The following is a 15,061-nucleotide window of genomic DNA, read 5'->3' as shown; positions in this document are numbered from 1 at the left end:
TATAGAGGAGCACAACAACAGTTGTTTATTAATCCTAGGTACGTTTAGAATAACCAATACCTGCCACCTAAGTCATTCTTATAGCTTCAGAGGCTGAAATAGTCTGACCTGTCAAACTTTCAGGAATCTGATGGCTAGTGGTTGTTTTGGTACTGTCATTGGTAGTGATGGCAGGGGCAATGGGTGTTGAAATCTACAGTTGCCTAACGTTGAGGGCCCTGGTACCTACATTTATACAAATTAAGCACTTCCCGTACTGTGAAGGAGCATCACACAGAATGTTTGTTATCCATCCATTTTATGAAAAGCTGATCAGCACTCACCATTCATTATATGTAAGCATTGCATATTGCTTAAGTTACATAGTGCACAGACTCCATCAAAGATTTTCTAAAAAGGGTTACTTTATTCGCATTTTCTCATTCTTTTAAAAACTTTTCTTCCTTGTAGGCAATGCGTTTCGTCCCTTAGCAGAGACTTCTTCAGGGCTACAAAATACAGACTATACATACACAATTTAAAATCATTTAACAACATTCTTTACACACAAAACCCCTATTGCTTGCAAGTGGTACATATAGTCCAAGTTTACAAATTGTACAGCTAAATACTGAATCATTGTGGGATCTTAAATTTCGGTCCACGAAAAACACAATGACTGTGTACACCATGTTATCCTCAAATTAGATTCATCAAAACTCTAAATGCTATTCTTACTTCCTACTTATGAGGCTACTACACATCATTTTCAAATTTGTATAGTTGTGTTGGCCAAGTGGTGCAGTTTATTGGTGGGGGAGCCACTAAGATCCTTTCTTTTCTCATGAGTGATCATCAATTTATCACACATGTATTATATTCCTCCAAGATTGTCAATTTATCATTCAACGTTTTGAGTTAATGACCATTTTGGGGTAAAAAAAAATTGCTGATCGATTATGAGACTTCATTTTACCATACATGAATTTAAAGTTTCTTTCTCCATTTGTTTGTTAGATGAGCATCAAGTTCCTCTACTTCATGTAACTTAGTATATTTACATATATTTACTTTGACTTCTATTAATTATTGTTGGTATTTCTAGTGCATTAAAACAGTATATTCTAAAATATGCTGACACTCAAACAAGGTAAATGAACATGTCGTAACGAATGTACCTTTATGTTGTACTGGCACCTGTGCCAACTGAAGACATAGAGAGACTCACAATATAGTAGTATGGTGACCAGTGTTCTCTGAGACATTTTATAACCTTTTAAGGATGTCAAGTCTCCTATTTAGATTGCGTCTAATACCGATAATATTAGGTCTGACAAGTGTGCCAGGACTAATTATAGTATAGATAATCATTCTGGAAAATCCTAGTATTGAATCCAGTATTTTATCTGAAAGTAGACTCTTTGACTTTCAGAGTCATTCAGGACAAGATAGAACAAGAACTCGGCCTGCGCCGACTGAATAGATTTAACCTGAAAGCAAATGCAGAATCTTCCCAGGATTGCCAAACTTGAAGGGACACCGCATTCATATCAGAGCCACCACAGGAACTTTAATTCAAACGATACTTTCACGCCCTGAAGAAGCCACAGGAGTAAAAGCCAAAAATAGGGGGCGAAACACATGTTGGCTGTGCCATAAACTTTTTTGTTCTTGTTCTAGCTTGTCCTGATTGACTCTGAAAGTCAAGAGGGCGTGGCTTGAGCGCCGATGTAGGCAGAAGCGGGACTCCGGAGCTCCTCCTTACCCGACCCTCTCCGGCACATATCCTGACCCCTATACTGGACCCCTGACCTCCACAGGCGCATCGGAGATCCTGGGGAGCATTGAGGAGGAGGCTGGAGGCGCTGGGGGCCCCACGACCGCTGGACAATTCCTTTTTTCCCCCGAGTGCTGCGGCCGGGGAGACGGGCTCGCAAAATGGTGGCCGGAGTCCCTGACTGAGATGCCTGACGGCCGAGCTGCCGGCGACCGGAGTCCATTGGCGGTGGCGAAGACCTGCTGAGGCTGGAGCGGAGAGGCCCGCGAGCAGTTTGAGGTGGGAAGCGCCGCCGAGGATTGCGGGGTGGTCGAGCCCCGGGAGCAGAGATCCGGCGAGCTGCCTGACCTTAAGATGGCGGCGCCCGCGCAAATTCATTAATCCCCGGTCCACAGCTTGCAGACATCGGGGCGCCCGCAGCTTCTCCTAGTGAGGGACCAACCCTGCTATTGGAGCGAGAACTCCAGCGACCATTACCCCTGGGGGCAGTGCTGACCGTTGGCTGCGTTTCCTGGCTGCCTAGGGGTCCACCCTGCGTGGTAGGCAGGAGTGGTGAGGAGCGCCTTCGCGAGGCACCCGTGGGGGTCTGCCACCGCCGATGAGCTGGATGTCGGGAGACTGGTGCCATGGATTTTTGTTCTTGTTCTAGCTTGTCCTGATTGACTCTGAAAGTCAAGAGGGCGTGGCTTGAGCGCCGATGTAGGCAGAAGCGGGACTCCGGAGCTCCTCCTTACCCGACCCTCTCCGGCACATATCCTGACCCCTATACTGGACCCCTGACCTCCACAGGCGCATCGGAGATCCTGGGGAGCATTGAGGAGGAGGCTGGAGGCGCTGGTGGCCCCACGACCGCTGGACAATTCCTTTTTTCCCCCGAGTGCTGCGGCCGGGGAGACGGGCTCGCAAAATGGCGGCCGGAGTCCCTGACTGAGATGCCTGACGGCCGAGCTGCCGGCGACCGGAGTCCATTGGCGGTGGCGAAGACCTGCTGAGGCTGGAGCGGAGAGGCCCGCGAGCAGTTTGACGTGGGAAGCGCCGCCGAGGATTGCGGGGTGGTCGAGCCCCGGGATCAGAGATCCGGCGAGCTGCCTGACCTTAAGATGGCGGCGCCCGCGCAAATTTATTAATCCCCGGTCCACAGCTTGCAGACATCGGGGAGCCCGCAGCTTCTCCTAGTGAGGGACCAACCCTGCTATTGGAGCGAGAACTCCAGCGACCATTACCCCTGGGGGCAGTAGTGCTGACCGTTGGCTGCGTTTCCTGGCTGCCTAGGGGTCCGCCCTGCGTGGTAGGCAGGAGTGGTGAGGAGCGCCTTCGCGAGGCACCCGTGGGGGTCTGCCACCGCCGATGAGCTGGATGTCGGGAGACTGGTGCCCTGGATGCCGGAGGTGACTGTGGCTTCTGCTTCCTCTGAGCCCCCCAGTAGCACTAGGACCTGGGACCCCAGTATCCTTCTGCACCAGGAGCTGTGTTGTGAGCGTGGCCCATTGTGGACCTGCGGAGGGAGGTCCGTGGACCGGTGAGAGTTGCTCACTGGACCGGAGCAGGATCCCTGCGGCCTGTCCATTAGCCTGCTGGCCACTGCGGCGGACGGCCTAGAGCTGACCCTGGTGTGTTTCCCCTGCACTGCCCTTGCGCCCACTGAAGGTAGAGTGGATATACCTGCCACAAGAGACGGAGGAGTGTGGGGCCAGCATTGCTGATAAGCTGTTGTGTCGTCGTCGGACTAGCAAACCGGGTGTAATGGGCCAGGGTAGGCGACGCCTGTGGTTTCGGCATCATCGCTCGAAGTGGGCATTGAAAGCTGCCACAGGATGGTCAGGGGGACCAGAAAGAAGGGCTTCGGTGTGCTGAGGCTCGATGATCCGGGCCATTCCATGACGGGAAACAGGACGGCGCCTGGTTCTGGGGGCCCGGCCCCGCCACAGGACCCCTCCCTGAGCGACATTATGCAGGCCATTGTGGCATCACGTGAGGCCCTGGAGAAGCGGATGGACACCATTGGGTCTGACCTGTCCCTCTTGAAGGATGACCACAGGAAGCTGAAGGAACGTGTGACGACGTCGGAAGCGAACATGAAGGACGTTCCTGGCGACTTGGTTGCCATGAAGGCCTGATTGGCGGAAGTGGCGCAGAAGGTCCAGGTGCTGGAGCTCAGGGCCGAGGACAGTGAGGGGCGCTCCAGACGTAACAACCTCCGCATCGTGGGTGACTCGGAGAGAGAGCAGGGCCAGGATGCGGTGTCCTTCTTGGAAACCTGGTTGCTGGCGGAGATGGCGCCAGAGGGGCTATCCCCGTTTTTCGCCCTGGAGCGAGCCCACAGAGTCCCGGCACGCCCGCCTAGAGCTGGCGGCCCACCGCGCCCGATGGTGGCACGCCTATTGCATTACCGGGACCGTGACCACATTCTAAAAGCGGCCAGGGGGTTATCGAACCTGCGCATTGGTAACAGCAAGGTCATGAATTTCCCGGACTTCGCCAGAGATGTTCAGCGGCAACGGGCTTCCTTCCTGGAGGTCAAGCGAAAATTGAGAACTATGCAACTACCCTATGCCATGTTATTCCCGGCCCGACTGAAGGAAATGACTGGAGGGGACACACACTTCTTCCCTACACCGCAAGCAGCTTGGGACTGGATAGAATCCAGGGGGGAGGCTGGAGGGGACACCCCCCTGCGACCACGCCTAGACGAAGCTCCACTGATGTGACGCCGACGCGACGCCCTGGCTCCCCAGCTGGGTGGCAACAAGAAAGGAATAAGGCGGTGCTGGCGGAGGCGGCAATCAGCCAGGGGGAGGTCAGCCCCTCCAGTAGCGCCTCGGAGCGCTCTAAGAATACGGATTCCAGTCCTGGCTCCAGCAGCGCCCTAGATCTCTCAGAGGCGGACCTACCAGTGGTGACTCCACAAACGGCGGATGGCGTCTTTGGTTGATGTGGCTGTGAGGACATTGGACAAGCAGATGCACGGTACTGGGTTGCGGGGTGGACCCTGCCGGATGGCGATGAGGGGTGGGGGCAGCTCGCTCCTGTTGATAATACCTGTAATGGGGGGGAGGTGTGTTGTGGATTGTTGCTACTTACTTCGGAGAGGGGCGGGGGGTAGCTTCGGATCTGACCACGATTGACGTCTCAAACAGCCTAGCCTGCTCTGGTTGATTTACGCTGCATTGCAAGGTTTGGATGGGGTTACCACGTTGGTTGTCTGTCCTGGGGAGTGGGAGTTGGGTAGGGTTATTTGGTTGTGGCTGTGGGGGGTGGGGGTGGGGGTGGGATCTGGGCGTGTCAGAGGGCTCTGTGAGGAGACTTGTGAGCTGAGATGTGAACTGTCATGGGACCCGACTTAGGTTACAAATGTATCACATGGAATATTTAATTTGGCGGGCATTCATATAGCCTTTTTACAGGAAACACATCTTTTAGCACAGGAGGGGAAAGCTTTACAGCGGAGGTGGAGGGGACAGGTCTACCACACTGATTACTCGGCCTACGCTAGGGGGGTGGTCATATGGATAAGGGCGGGGGTTCCCTTTCAATGCATACAACAGCTTATTGACCCGGAGGGGAGGTACGCAATGGTGAGGGGGAAACTAGACAGGAGGGACCTAACGTTGTGATGTCTGTATGCTCCGAACAAAGAACAGCCTGCCTTCTTCTCATCCTTGTCCCGCACACTGGCCCCGTTTTTAGTGGGACCAGTGCTCCTTGGGGGGGGACTTTAATTGTGTAACTGACACCACACTGGACCGATCACATCCCCCCTTACCAAATGCACTGGCGAGAAAACTAGTGCTTGCGCGCTCTGATTGGCAACGTCAAATGGGGGCTCATTGACTCATGGAGAGCTGGCCACCCATTGGACAGGGATTATTCCTTCTTTTCCTCCCTACACGAACTCCATGTCCACATAGACGCCTTCGTATGCTCCCCGGAAGTGCATGGTGAGGTGTGCCACAGTGAATACCTTACGCGCACGATCTCCGACCATAACCCGCTGCTGGTGCAGATGCGTTGGTCCCACCTAGAAACTGCGTCCGGAGATGCTCGATGATCAAGTCTTCCGGACCGGGATAGCCTCGAGTATAGAGTCATATTTTCAGATCAATGCGGGGACTTCGGGATCGGCCACCGTTGAATGGGACGCCTTCAAACAGTGGTGCTGGGGCGTTGCATTGCGACGGTATCAGGGGTGTGGAAGACCTTACTTAATGAAATTCACCGAGAGGACGAGAAGCTGCGCTCACTGGAGTGAGAACGACCTGAGCAACCAGATACTCATGAGGCCCTACTCGAGGCGAGGGAATCAGCAGTGGCGACGGTAGAACGCCTCAGGTGCTTTGACTACAAATCCTACCTCACGCGCGCCCATTCGGAACGGGATAAGACGGGGGCTCTGTTGGCCTGGCTGGCCAATCCGGCTCGCCGCGGCTCGGTCATCCTCGAACTCAGAGATCACGCGGGGCAGGCGCATTTCGACCAACAGGGAATTAATGAGCTAATCTATGACTATTACACGGAACTATACCGTAGACGGGTCCTCCCATCGGAGGACGATTTTCAGAGATTCATGGAAGGCTTGGGTTTGCCGGAGCTGACCGAAGAGGAAGCAAAACCTCTGGGAGATAAAATTGAGGTGAGAGAGGTGAGAGTCGCCATTAAGAGTATGGCACGGAATAAAACGCCGGGCTATGTAGATCTCATGGCGCCCCGGCTGGCGTGGCACTACAATGTGGCTAATCGGCTAGGTGGCTTGCCGACGACCACTGGTGAGGCACTAATTGTCCCGCTACTGAAGCCAGGCAAACAACCTTGGGACAGATTGGCGTATTGTCCGCTGTCCATGCTTAACCTGGACTACAAAATATTGAGCAAAATCTTGGCGACGCGTCTACTCCCCCATATGCCCGCACTGATCCACGTGGACCAATCTGGCTTCATCCCGACCCGCAACACCGTGCTTAATATACGACGGCTCCTCCACGTTCTGGAGGCTGACACCTACGATGTGGATGAGGCAGCGGTCTTTGCAATCGACATGGAGAAGGCCTTAGATAGTCTGGAATGGCCCTACCTTTTCCATGTTATGCGCACAATGGGGCTAGACGAGGGTTTCGAGGATTGGACGGCACTTTTGTACCGGAACGCTACGGCTAGGGTCAGACCAGGAGGGGTAATATCTGAGGCTTGCACCGTCGGACGGGGCACCCGTCAGGGGTGCCCCCTCTCCCCCCTATTATTTGCCATAGCGATTGAGCCTTTGGCGGCGCGAGCCCGGTTGGGGCAGGTATATCAGGGGTTGGATGTGTACGGACAGGTGCACCATATCACTTTATACGTTGATGACCTCCTGCTGTTTCTGGCGGACTCCGCTGCCTCCCTGCGGGGAGCTAAATCCCTCCTCCATGGTGTCGGGCCTCAGAGTGAACTGGGTGAAATCTTACCTGTTCCCGACTTGTGCGCGTAGAACATGCCCGCTCACTACGGAAGGTGTGACCTGGGAGGGGAGGAGTCTTCGCTACCTGGGTACTTCGATTTACCACAACAGCATCGACATTCTAGAGGGCAACATTGGCTCGGCGATCAGGCTCACTAAAACGAATCTCGCCTTCTGGGGTACGCTCCCGCTGTCTCTGGTGGGGAGGGTGGCGCTCCTCAAGATGGCGACGCTACCAAGACTGCTCTATTTTTTCCGAACCTTACCGATCTGGATCCCGGCGAGTTACTTCCGGCGTCTACTGACGATGGTGATTGACTTTCTCTGGGGTTCGAGCAGATGCAGAGTGGCGCACGCCACGCTCCTACGGCCTCGAGGTGAGGGGGGTCTTGCGGTGCCGGATTACGAACTATATTACCTGGCGGCCCAGTTGCAATGGTTGACACAATGGGTGGCGAGAGCCAGGAGAGAGGAGGACGGATCTCGTGAACCGGCAGGCCCGGTTCAGGTGGTGTCCCGAATCGTCCTGGGCCTCCCGATGGGGGACCTCCATCTCACCCAAGAGTTTGCGACGGTTCGAAGTGTTGGAACAGATATCTGCGGAGGGGACGTATTGCGGTTCCATACACTCCTGAGATCCCGCTCAGGCGGGGCAGAGCGCTCCCGCATGGAGGCACGTGGCACCGATTGGAAGACTGGGAACAGCAGGGTCTAGCGACCGTTGGAGATCTGTTTGAGAACGGTGTGCTGATGCCTTTGGATCTCTTGAGGGATCGTTTTGCGATTCCGGGAGGAGATTTCCTCCTTCATGCGGCGCTCTCAGCGGCGATCCGTAGGCATTGGAGGTCGGGCGTGATGGAACCGCCTCTGTCCATGGGCTGTCAATACGTGATGAGGGCCGCGGGGACGGCCAAGGCCATTACATGCCTCTATAGGCGCATGACTATGGAAGTTTTAACCCCGCTAATGGCTCTGAAGGCTAAATGGGAGGCAGATTTAATGACGGAGATCCCTGAGACGGCGTGGCCTGGTATAGTGGAGCGGGCCTGGAAAGGGACGCGCAACGCGAGGTTTCAGCTGGTGCATTTTTACATCCTGCACACAGCATACCTTACCCCTGACAAATTGCATGAGTACTTCCCATCACACTCGGTGGCCTGTCCGCGCTGCCCGGCAGAGGTGGCCGATTTCCAACACATGTTCTGGTCCTGCCCGGCACTGGGATCTTTCTGGCAGGGGGTAGTGGAGAGCCTGCGAGAGGTCACTGAGAGGAATTTACAGCTCCCAATGGCGCACTGCGTACTCCACTGGTTCCCACATACATCAAAGAACAAAATCACTAGTAAGTTCCTAGACCTGGGACTGCTCTTAGCGAAACAAGCCATAACATCCCAATGGAAGGCGAATAGGGGTCCTACGGTGGAGAGATGGAGAACGGAGTTCAGTAAATGGGCCCGCTGTGAAGGGGAGGTTCGGCTACAGATGGCACTTAGAGCGGGTACTGATACTGCTCTGGAGCGGGCCCGAGCATGGGAGCGATTGGTTCTGGGCTTCACGCTCTCAGACTCGGACAGCGAGGGCTCCCCTGCGCATAGCCCTGCACCTTCATTTCATTAGCCTGGGTTTGGGATCGGCCGGGTCCTGTTCCTTGGATTGCCCCACACCGCACGTGATGACTGCAATCCGCTGTTGATCAATCCTGATAACCTGTCTCGGACCTGCACTACTCGTGCAGGATTCTGGCATACTCCTGTGGAACTCTGACACGCCTGAGGGGGTGGGGGGGGGTAGGGGGAAGAGTGGAGGGTAGGAGGTATAGGGGCTGGAGATGGGTTTTTTTGGGGGGGGGAATGTGTATATAGTTTTGTTAGCAGCTCAACGGACGAGGAACAAGAGAACCAAGAAGAAAGAAAAGCAGTCTTGGGTACTGATTACGGTTCAGCCGTATTGGAACATTTCTACACCTGTCAGATATTAGTTCTCCACTGTATGATGCCGCTCAACCTCCCGGGTGTGAGCTAAATGGCCGTATACAACTTCTTTTTGGTGCTTGTGGAATAAGGGGATGAGTAACTGAATTGATTATCAGAATGTTTGTACAAATTTGGAAGCTGCAATAAAAATATATTTTTAAAAAAAAATTGATCTGAATGTCAAAGAGTCTCCTTTCAAATAAAATACTGGATTCAGTACAAGGATTTTTCTGAATGATTATAAATACTTTTATTTGTCCTGGCCCACTTCTCAGTTACTAAATGAATGGGGAAGGGGTTTCCCATTGCCGTGCACAAGTAGTTTCTTAAAATAGCCTCATTAATAAGCAGGAGCGCATTATATCTGGACCCATTACCCCTTCAATCTCCATAGTCGATAAGATTAATACACCTATAACAAAAGATAGATTGAACCACTAATCCCACTGTTCCATGCCATGGGGAGACCATACCAGTAATCATTACAGTAAGTCATTAGTGAATATATCTGATGTGTATGTGTCCTAATTCAATGGTGTAGGCAGCTGAACCTGATAATTGGTCATTTTTATGGAGCCCTCCTCATCCGTCCTCCGTGTGAGGACTCGGGATAGACCATCTTGCTGCAAGGGATCCATTGCATTTTTTTCTAAAAAATCCTTCTTGCTTAAAACTGCTGCATTAGACTCAGTGCGTAGAAGTGGCTACAGACCAACATGTGTTTTTCTTTTGGGAAAACATTACACTAAAATAAAATAACTCCACACCTCTTCTTTTTTCTGTTGGTACATAAGGATTTCTTGCCTCTCTTGTTCACTTCAGTGTGTGTAGGCAACTAACACCATGAACTGTCACAGCACTGTGGTGTACAATGCTCATCCCCAATGCATGACAATTGTACATGGTTTGACCTTGAAAAGTTGTACTTTCTGTCAAACTGAACTTCCTGATGACCAGCACTCTAGGTCACAGAAAACATAGGTATAATACTATAAACAAATGATACCGATCTTAAAACTCAGCTACGTAGAAAATAATCTCTTTTTTTAACAGCACTAAAAATGCACTTTCCTCATAAAGCAGAAGTGAGATTAAAGTTATGACGCTTTATGAATCTTCAAGGGAAGGCCCCATTCTAAGGTGCCTGCGCCTAATTGGGTTTGTTTCATCAGGCACGATCCAGCGAAGCCTTTTTAAGACGTGACCTAAATGAGAAGAGCCTGCGGGGTCTTATTATGTAGCCCTCAAAGAGAATACAAATCCTGTTGATTATAAGTGCAATACACAGCACTGTGTTTTAATCTTATTTCATGTGCCGAAAACCAGGATCATTAAAGAGGAACCTCACCTTCGGGCGCACTTTATGTTTTCATGCGGTTTGATCTATAATGAAGTGGAAAGGCGAGGGCTGCCTTCTCCGGGTGCAACTTCACTTTCTAACCTCGTGTTGCACCTCTGATTTCCAATAGCTTGTTTAATCTGCCTTAATGTTTAGCAAACAGTGCCGAAACTCTGCATTCACCCACTGCTCTGCTAGAGCAGGCAGCCTTTCACTCTTTATCAATTGTTCTTTTTCTTTCATTGCCACTAGGTTTAGACACGGAGAAGGGAAAGTAATGTGGCAGGCCACGCGCCATTTAAACATGGCGGAGGGAAACACAGTGCCACAGAGTTAACTTATCTGGGAATGGTTCATTCTGTGGGCGACAGAAAATGTGCGGTCACACTATAACGTGCATCTAGGGCAATTGAACTTTTGTGATTTTGCGTCTGCAGGGTTTTCTGCCTAATTATGGATTCTCCACATTTGCGACATATTACACAATCAGCTAATTATGGGCCTCAAACTCAAATGGGTCAAAATCGACACAATAAAACAATACAAAGCAGTGACAGTCATTAAAAACAGTTACTGTCACCTTTCAGCGAATTGATACTTTATGTAGGTATTATATTGTTTCTAAGGAGGTGAAACGTTTGCCAAAACAGTCATCATGACTTCTTTGAAGAACTGTGGAAGGACATTTTTACAACATGAAAAAATCATAACATATTTAACAGTAATTTCCAACGAGGTGGAAATAGTGATATCTTTCTGTCATGAAATCGTTTTTTTCATTATTCGTGGAAATTCCTGTTATACTGCAGGCACTGTACTCAATGTAAAAGTTTTATGAAGAAAGCAAGCAGAGTACAAACAAAATTGCAAACATTTGACTTCTCCATTTTAAAGTCTGATGTCTCGAAGCTCACAGTGCTTCCCTGTGGGAGGCTTATCTTATACAGTTTTAATGTGCGGTACTATTCTGCAGGCCTATTTCTTGAAGGAAAGAGGTGCCTCAGGCCCAATGTGGGGGCACTGTGTAAATAAAAAACTAAAGACGAGTTCTAAACCTCATCTGGGGCACACAGCATAAATCAGGCACAGCTTTTATGTCAAGAAATATATACACACGTAGGCTACTTTTCTGATGAGTGAAGCATTGTATATTTTACAAACCTAGGGAGTTAGAAAGAATAGTGTTAATAAAATGGCATTCATGAGTGTCCTTGTTCAACAAAATGTGTATTTTTAATCAATCAGGGGATTGTGAGTGCGCTACTCACTCCTGAGGGTCTCAAGGCGCCGAGTGCAGATCAGTTAGGCGAAAAGCCAGGTCTTGAGACTTGCCATAAAATGTAGTCCGCGCTACAGCATCATTTTTTTCTCTATTGCTGCATATTTCCAGTATGGTCGGATACATATGCAAACAGCCAGAACACATGCACATCTAGTCCCTGGTTTTGCAGGGCCCCACCTCCTTGAGTGTTAAGGAGTCACTACAGAGAAAGCTGGACACTAGCCACAAGCTGGGACCTTACTGTCAGTAAAATACAGAGGCTCCGCACTGGCAGCCAGCAAGAGCCCCATTGTCTTTAGAAGTGGGAGGAGGTTTGGGAGGGATGAGCGAGCTAATGGTTGAGTAGCTCCTCATGGTTGCCAGAAATCTCATTGGCCCATTTTCTTGTGGTGTGTCCACATTGTTCCCAATACGGCATTTTCTGGCACATGATGTAATGCAACAGGAAGTGTGCACCACAAGAAAACAGTGGGCAGGTCATTTTTAAAAACACAACAATCCAATTTATTTGCCACACCACAGTGTGTAAAGCCTACAAACTCCCGCAATGAGGTATATTAATGGGTTTGTTCCATGTACTACGGAATTTCAGTTATGTAGTGGAGGCCTAGGATGCCATTGGTATATCACATACAAAAATGACTCAGGAATGAAGGTGTTTATTAAATGCTTACAGAGAGTTGTTACATGGCCTCCAATCCTTGTTCAACATCAACTTTCGTGAATTTTCAATTGAAAGTAAGTGTAAGAAAATGAATGTGAACACATCAGATGACTTAAATAAAAAGTGTCCTGCATAAAAAAAGGAAATGTGTGTAATTGCGAGTGACAACGTTGACGCATGGAGTACTGTGATTATTACTTGCGACTATCTCAAAAAAAAATTGTAACATAGGTTGGTCTATGTGCTGTAATTTGTGTGAATCGTTTGCACCCCATGTCATATTACTCCTAATAAATGTAAAGCATATGATGTGTAACAGAGCACAGTGTTCTGCTCCTACACTATGGGGGTGATTAGGATGGCGGGTGGACGTCAGTCCCGCCGCCACCCTAGCGGTAACGGTACCACCCACCCGCCATCCGGCGGTCCTGCCACCAAAATCATGATGCGACCGCCACTGCGGCGGTCGCATCTGGGATTTTAACATTGCGGCATGTGCTGCTCGCTGCAGCACTCGCCGCAATGTTAAAATGCCATGTTGTGCATTGCCATGCACAACGTGGCAGGCACCGCGTGATGCCTGCCACCTTGTGCATGGCAATATAGGAGGGTACCATACGGACCCCCCAATTGCAGCCCCCCACCCACTCCCGGGTGCCCGCAACGGGCCCCAAAGTGAATCCCCACCAGCCTTTCTATGGCAGCAACGCCGCCATGGAGAGGCCTTTAAAACCATACATCCTAATATGGATGGCAGTGTCTGCTAGGCACCGCCACCATATTGTACCCCAGCTCTGCCCGGCCGGCAATCGTAACGATTGCTGACCGGTGAAAATAGCAGAGGACGAACTTTGCGTCTGCCGCGATACCCCCACCATTCTAATATGGCAGAAGGTAAATCGGGTTGCGATGGGGGGCGGATCGCCGGCAGAGGCGATCCGCCCGCCTTCCTAATCAACCCCTATGTGTTTTGGCATCTTCATTCAAAATGGTGCCATGGCAAGATTTGCACATGATATATGTGTTAGTAAATGTAATCGTGTACACTGCAAAAAGTATATTTAAGATTTTAAGCACATAAGTGGCATGTCAATATTTTGAGCATTTGCTTGTGCATTCCAATCATTTATAGCCATCACCCTTAAATGATGTCATATTTCTCTTCTCAGGCATGTACACTGGAATGTGAAGGTAAATTACCATCGTCCAAAGCCTGGGACACATGCAAGGAGCTGCTGCAACTCATCAAATTGGACATTGTTCAACAAGATAGAGAGAGTGACCAAGACATGGATGCAAACCACCTGCTCGCCAAGAAATATGGCGGGTTCATGAAACGATATGGTGGATTCATGAAGAAGATGGACGAGCTTTACAGAGTGGAACCTGACGAGGAAAACAATGGTGAGATCTTGGCCAAGCGATATGGAGGCTTCATGAAGAAGGACTCTGATGCCGAAGCTGCAGATCTTCTAAGGGAGCTGCTTGGCACCGGCAATGGGGAGAATCCAGAGGCTGGGAATTATCGAGACAGCACCAATGACAGCCAGGGAGAGGTTAGCAAACGATATGGGGGTTTCATGAGAGGAGTTAAGAGAAGCCCAGAGATGGAAGAGGGAGCCAAGGAGCTGCACAAAAGATATGGAGGTTTCATGCGAAGAGTAGGAAGGCCAGAATGGTGGCTGGACTATCAAAAAAGATACGGGGGATTCATGAGGCGCTCTATCGATTCTTCTGCACCCTCAGAAGAAGAAGCAGAGAGCTATTCCAAAGAGATCCCAGAAATGGAGAAGAGATATGGTGGATTTATGAGATACTAAAGACCCGCCCCATTCTCACTCAGAAAGACTGCCTCATTGGTCATATTTTATTGTAATGTGTTGCTTGCACTGTACAGTTTTTTACTGTCCTAGTTAAAAAATGCAACATGCAATCTGTCATTTCAGGTTCTGTGTTACTTAAGTCGACCTAACTTCTGTTTTAGTCATATATATTTGAGTCTTGATTGTAGTTCTTATGCTAAAACTATTTTTGTTACCTTCATTTTATTTTGAAAAGAAAGCACATCTCTTAAAGCTTATTGTATATATAATAAAAAATTCATCAAACTGCATCCTGCTTGTTGAGTGTCAGTTCTTCATCAGTAGCATGCTCTGACTCTAGTTAAGTTATTATTTTATACAGTTTAGTCATCATTCTGAGTATGAAACAATCGCCTTACCCCATATCCCTCTGCCTCTTCTCACTCCTTACAAACAATGCTTGAGGCGTGCCCACGCTTCGGGGACAGACCCGCCACTACCCAAGCAGAACATCACCATGTCTGTTACTCTTCAGTCTGGGACATTGAAGAACCTCCGCTTCCCACCATCTTCCTGTTCAACAACAGCTACCTTGTGCCAGGTATTTGCAGAACATGCTGATCGTGGGCGCAAATATAGTCGGCAGCTAAACAACAAAAGCAATAGGTGGAATCCTTGAATTATGCTCAGCCACTGGGACTTGAACGGCATATATTAGCAAATTATAATCTGACCTCTGATAGGCAGTCTAGAATATGCAAAGTAATGGCATGAGCATGACAGTGCACCGTCACTAGATGAGCAGATAATGTGC

The 15,061-nt window shown here is 49.9% G+C and overlaps 1 protein-coding gene across 1 annotated transcript in view; it reads left to right on the top strand.

Annotated features, from left to right (window-relative positions):
* Positions 1–14,558, top strand: part of PENK (proenkephalin) — a 60,049-nt gene extending 45,491 nt beyond the window's left edge. The window contains exon 3 of the mRNA XM_086966968.1: positions 13,615–14,558. Coding sequence (XP_086823094.1) covers positions 13,615–14,265 — 651 coding nt within the window. The 3' untranslated portion in view covers positions 14,266–14,558. The remainder of the gene's footprint in view (positions 1–13,614) is intronic.
* Positions 14,559–15,061: the final 503 nt, after the last annotated feature.

The sequence above is a fragment of the Lissotriton vulgaris genome, chromosome 4_1 (genome assembly GCF_964263255.1).
Source record: "Lissotriton vulgaris chromosome 4_1, aLisVul1.2, whole genome shotgun sequence".
Classification (NCBI taxonomy): domain Eukaryota; kingdom Metazoa; phylum Chordata; class Amphibia; order Caudata; family Salamandridae; genus Lissotriton; species Lissotriton vulgaris.
This window is presented reverse-complemented; position numbering and strand designations above follow the sequence as displayed.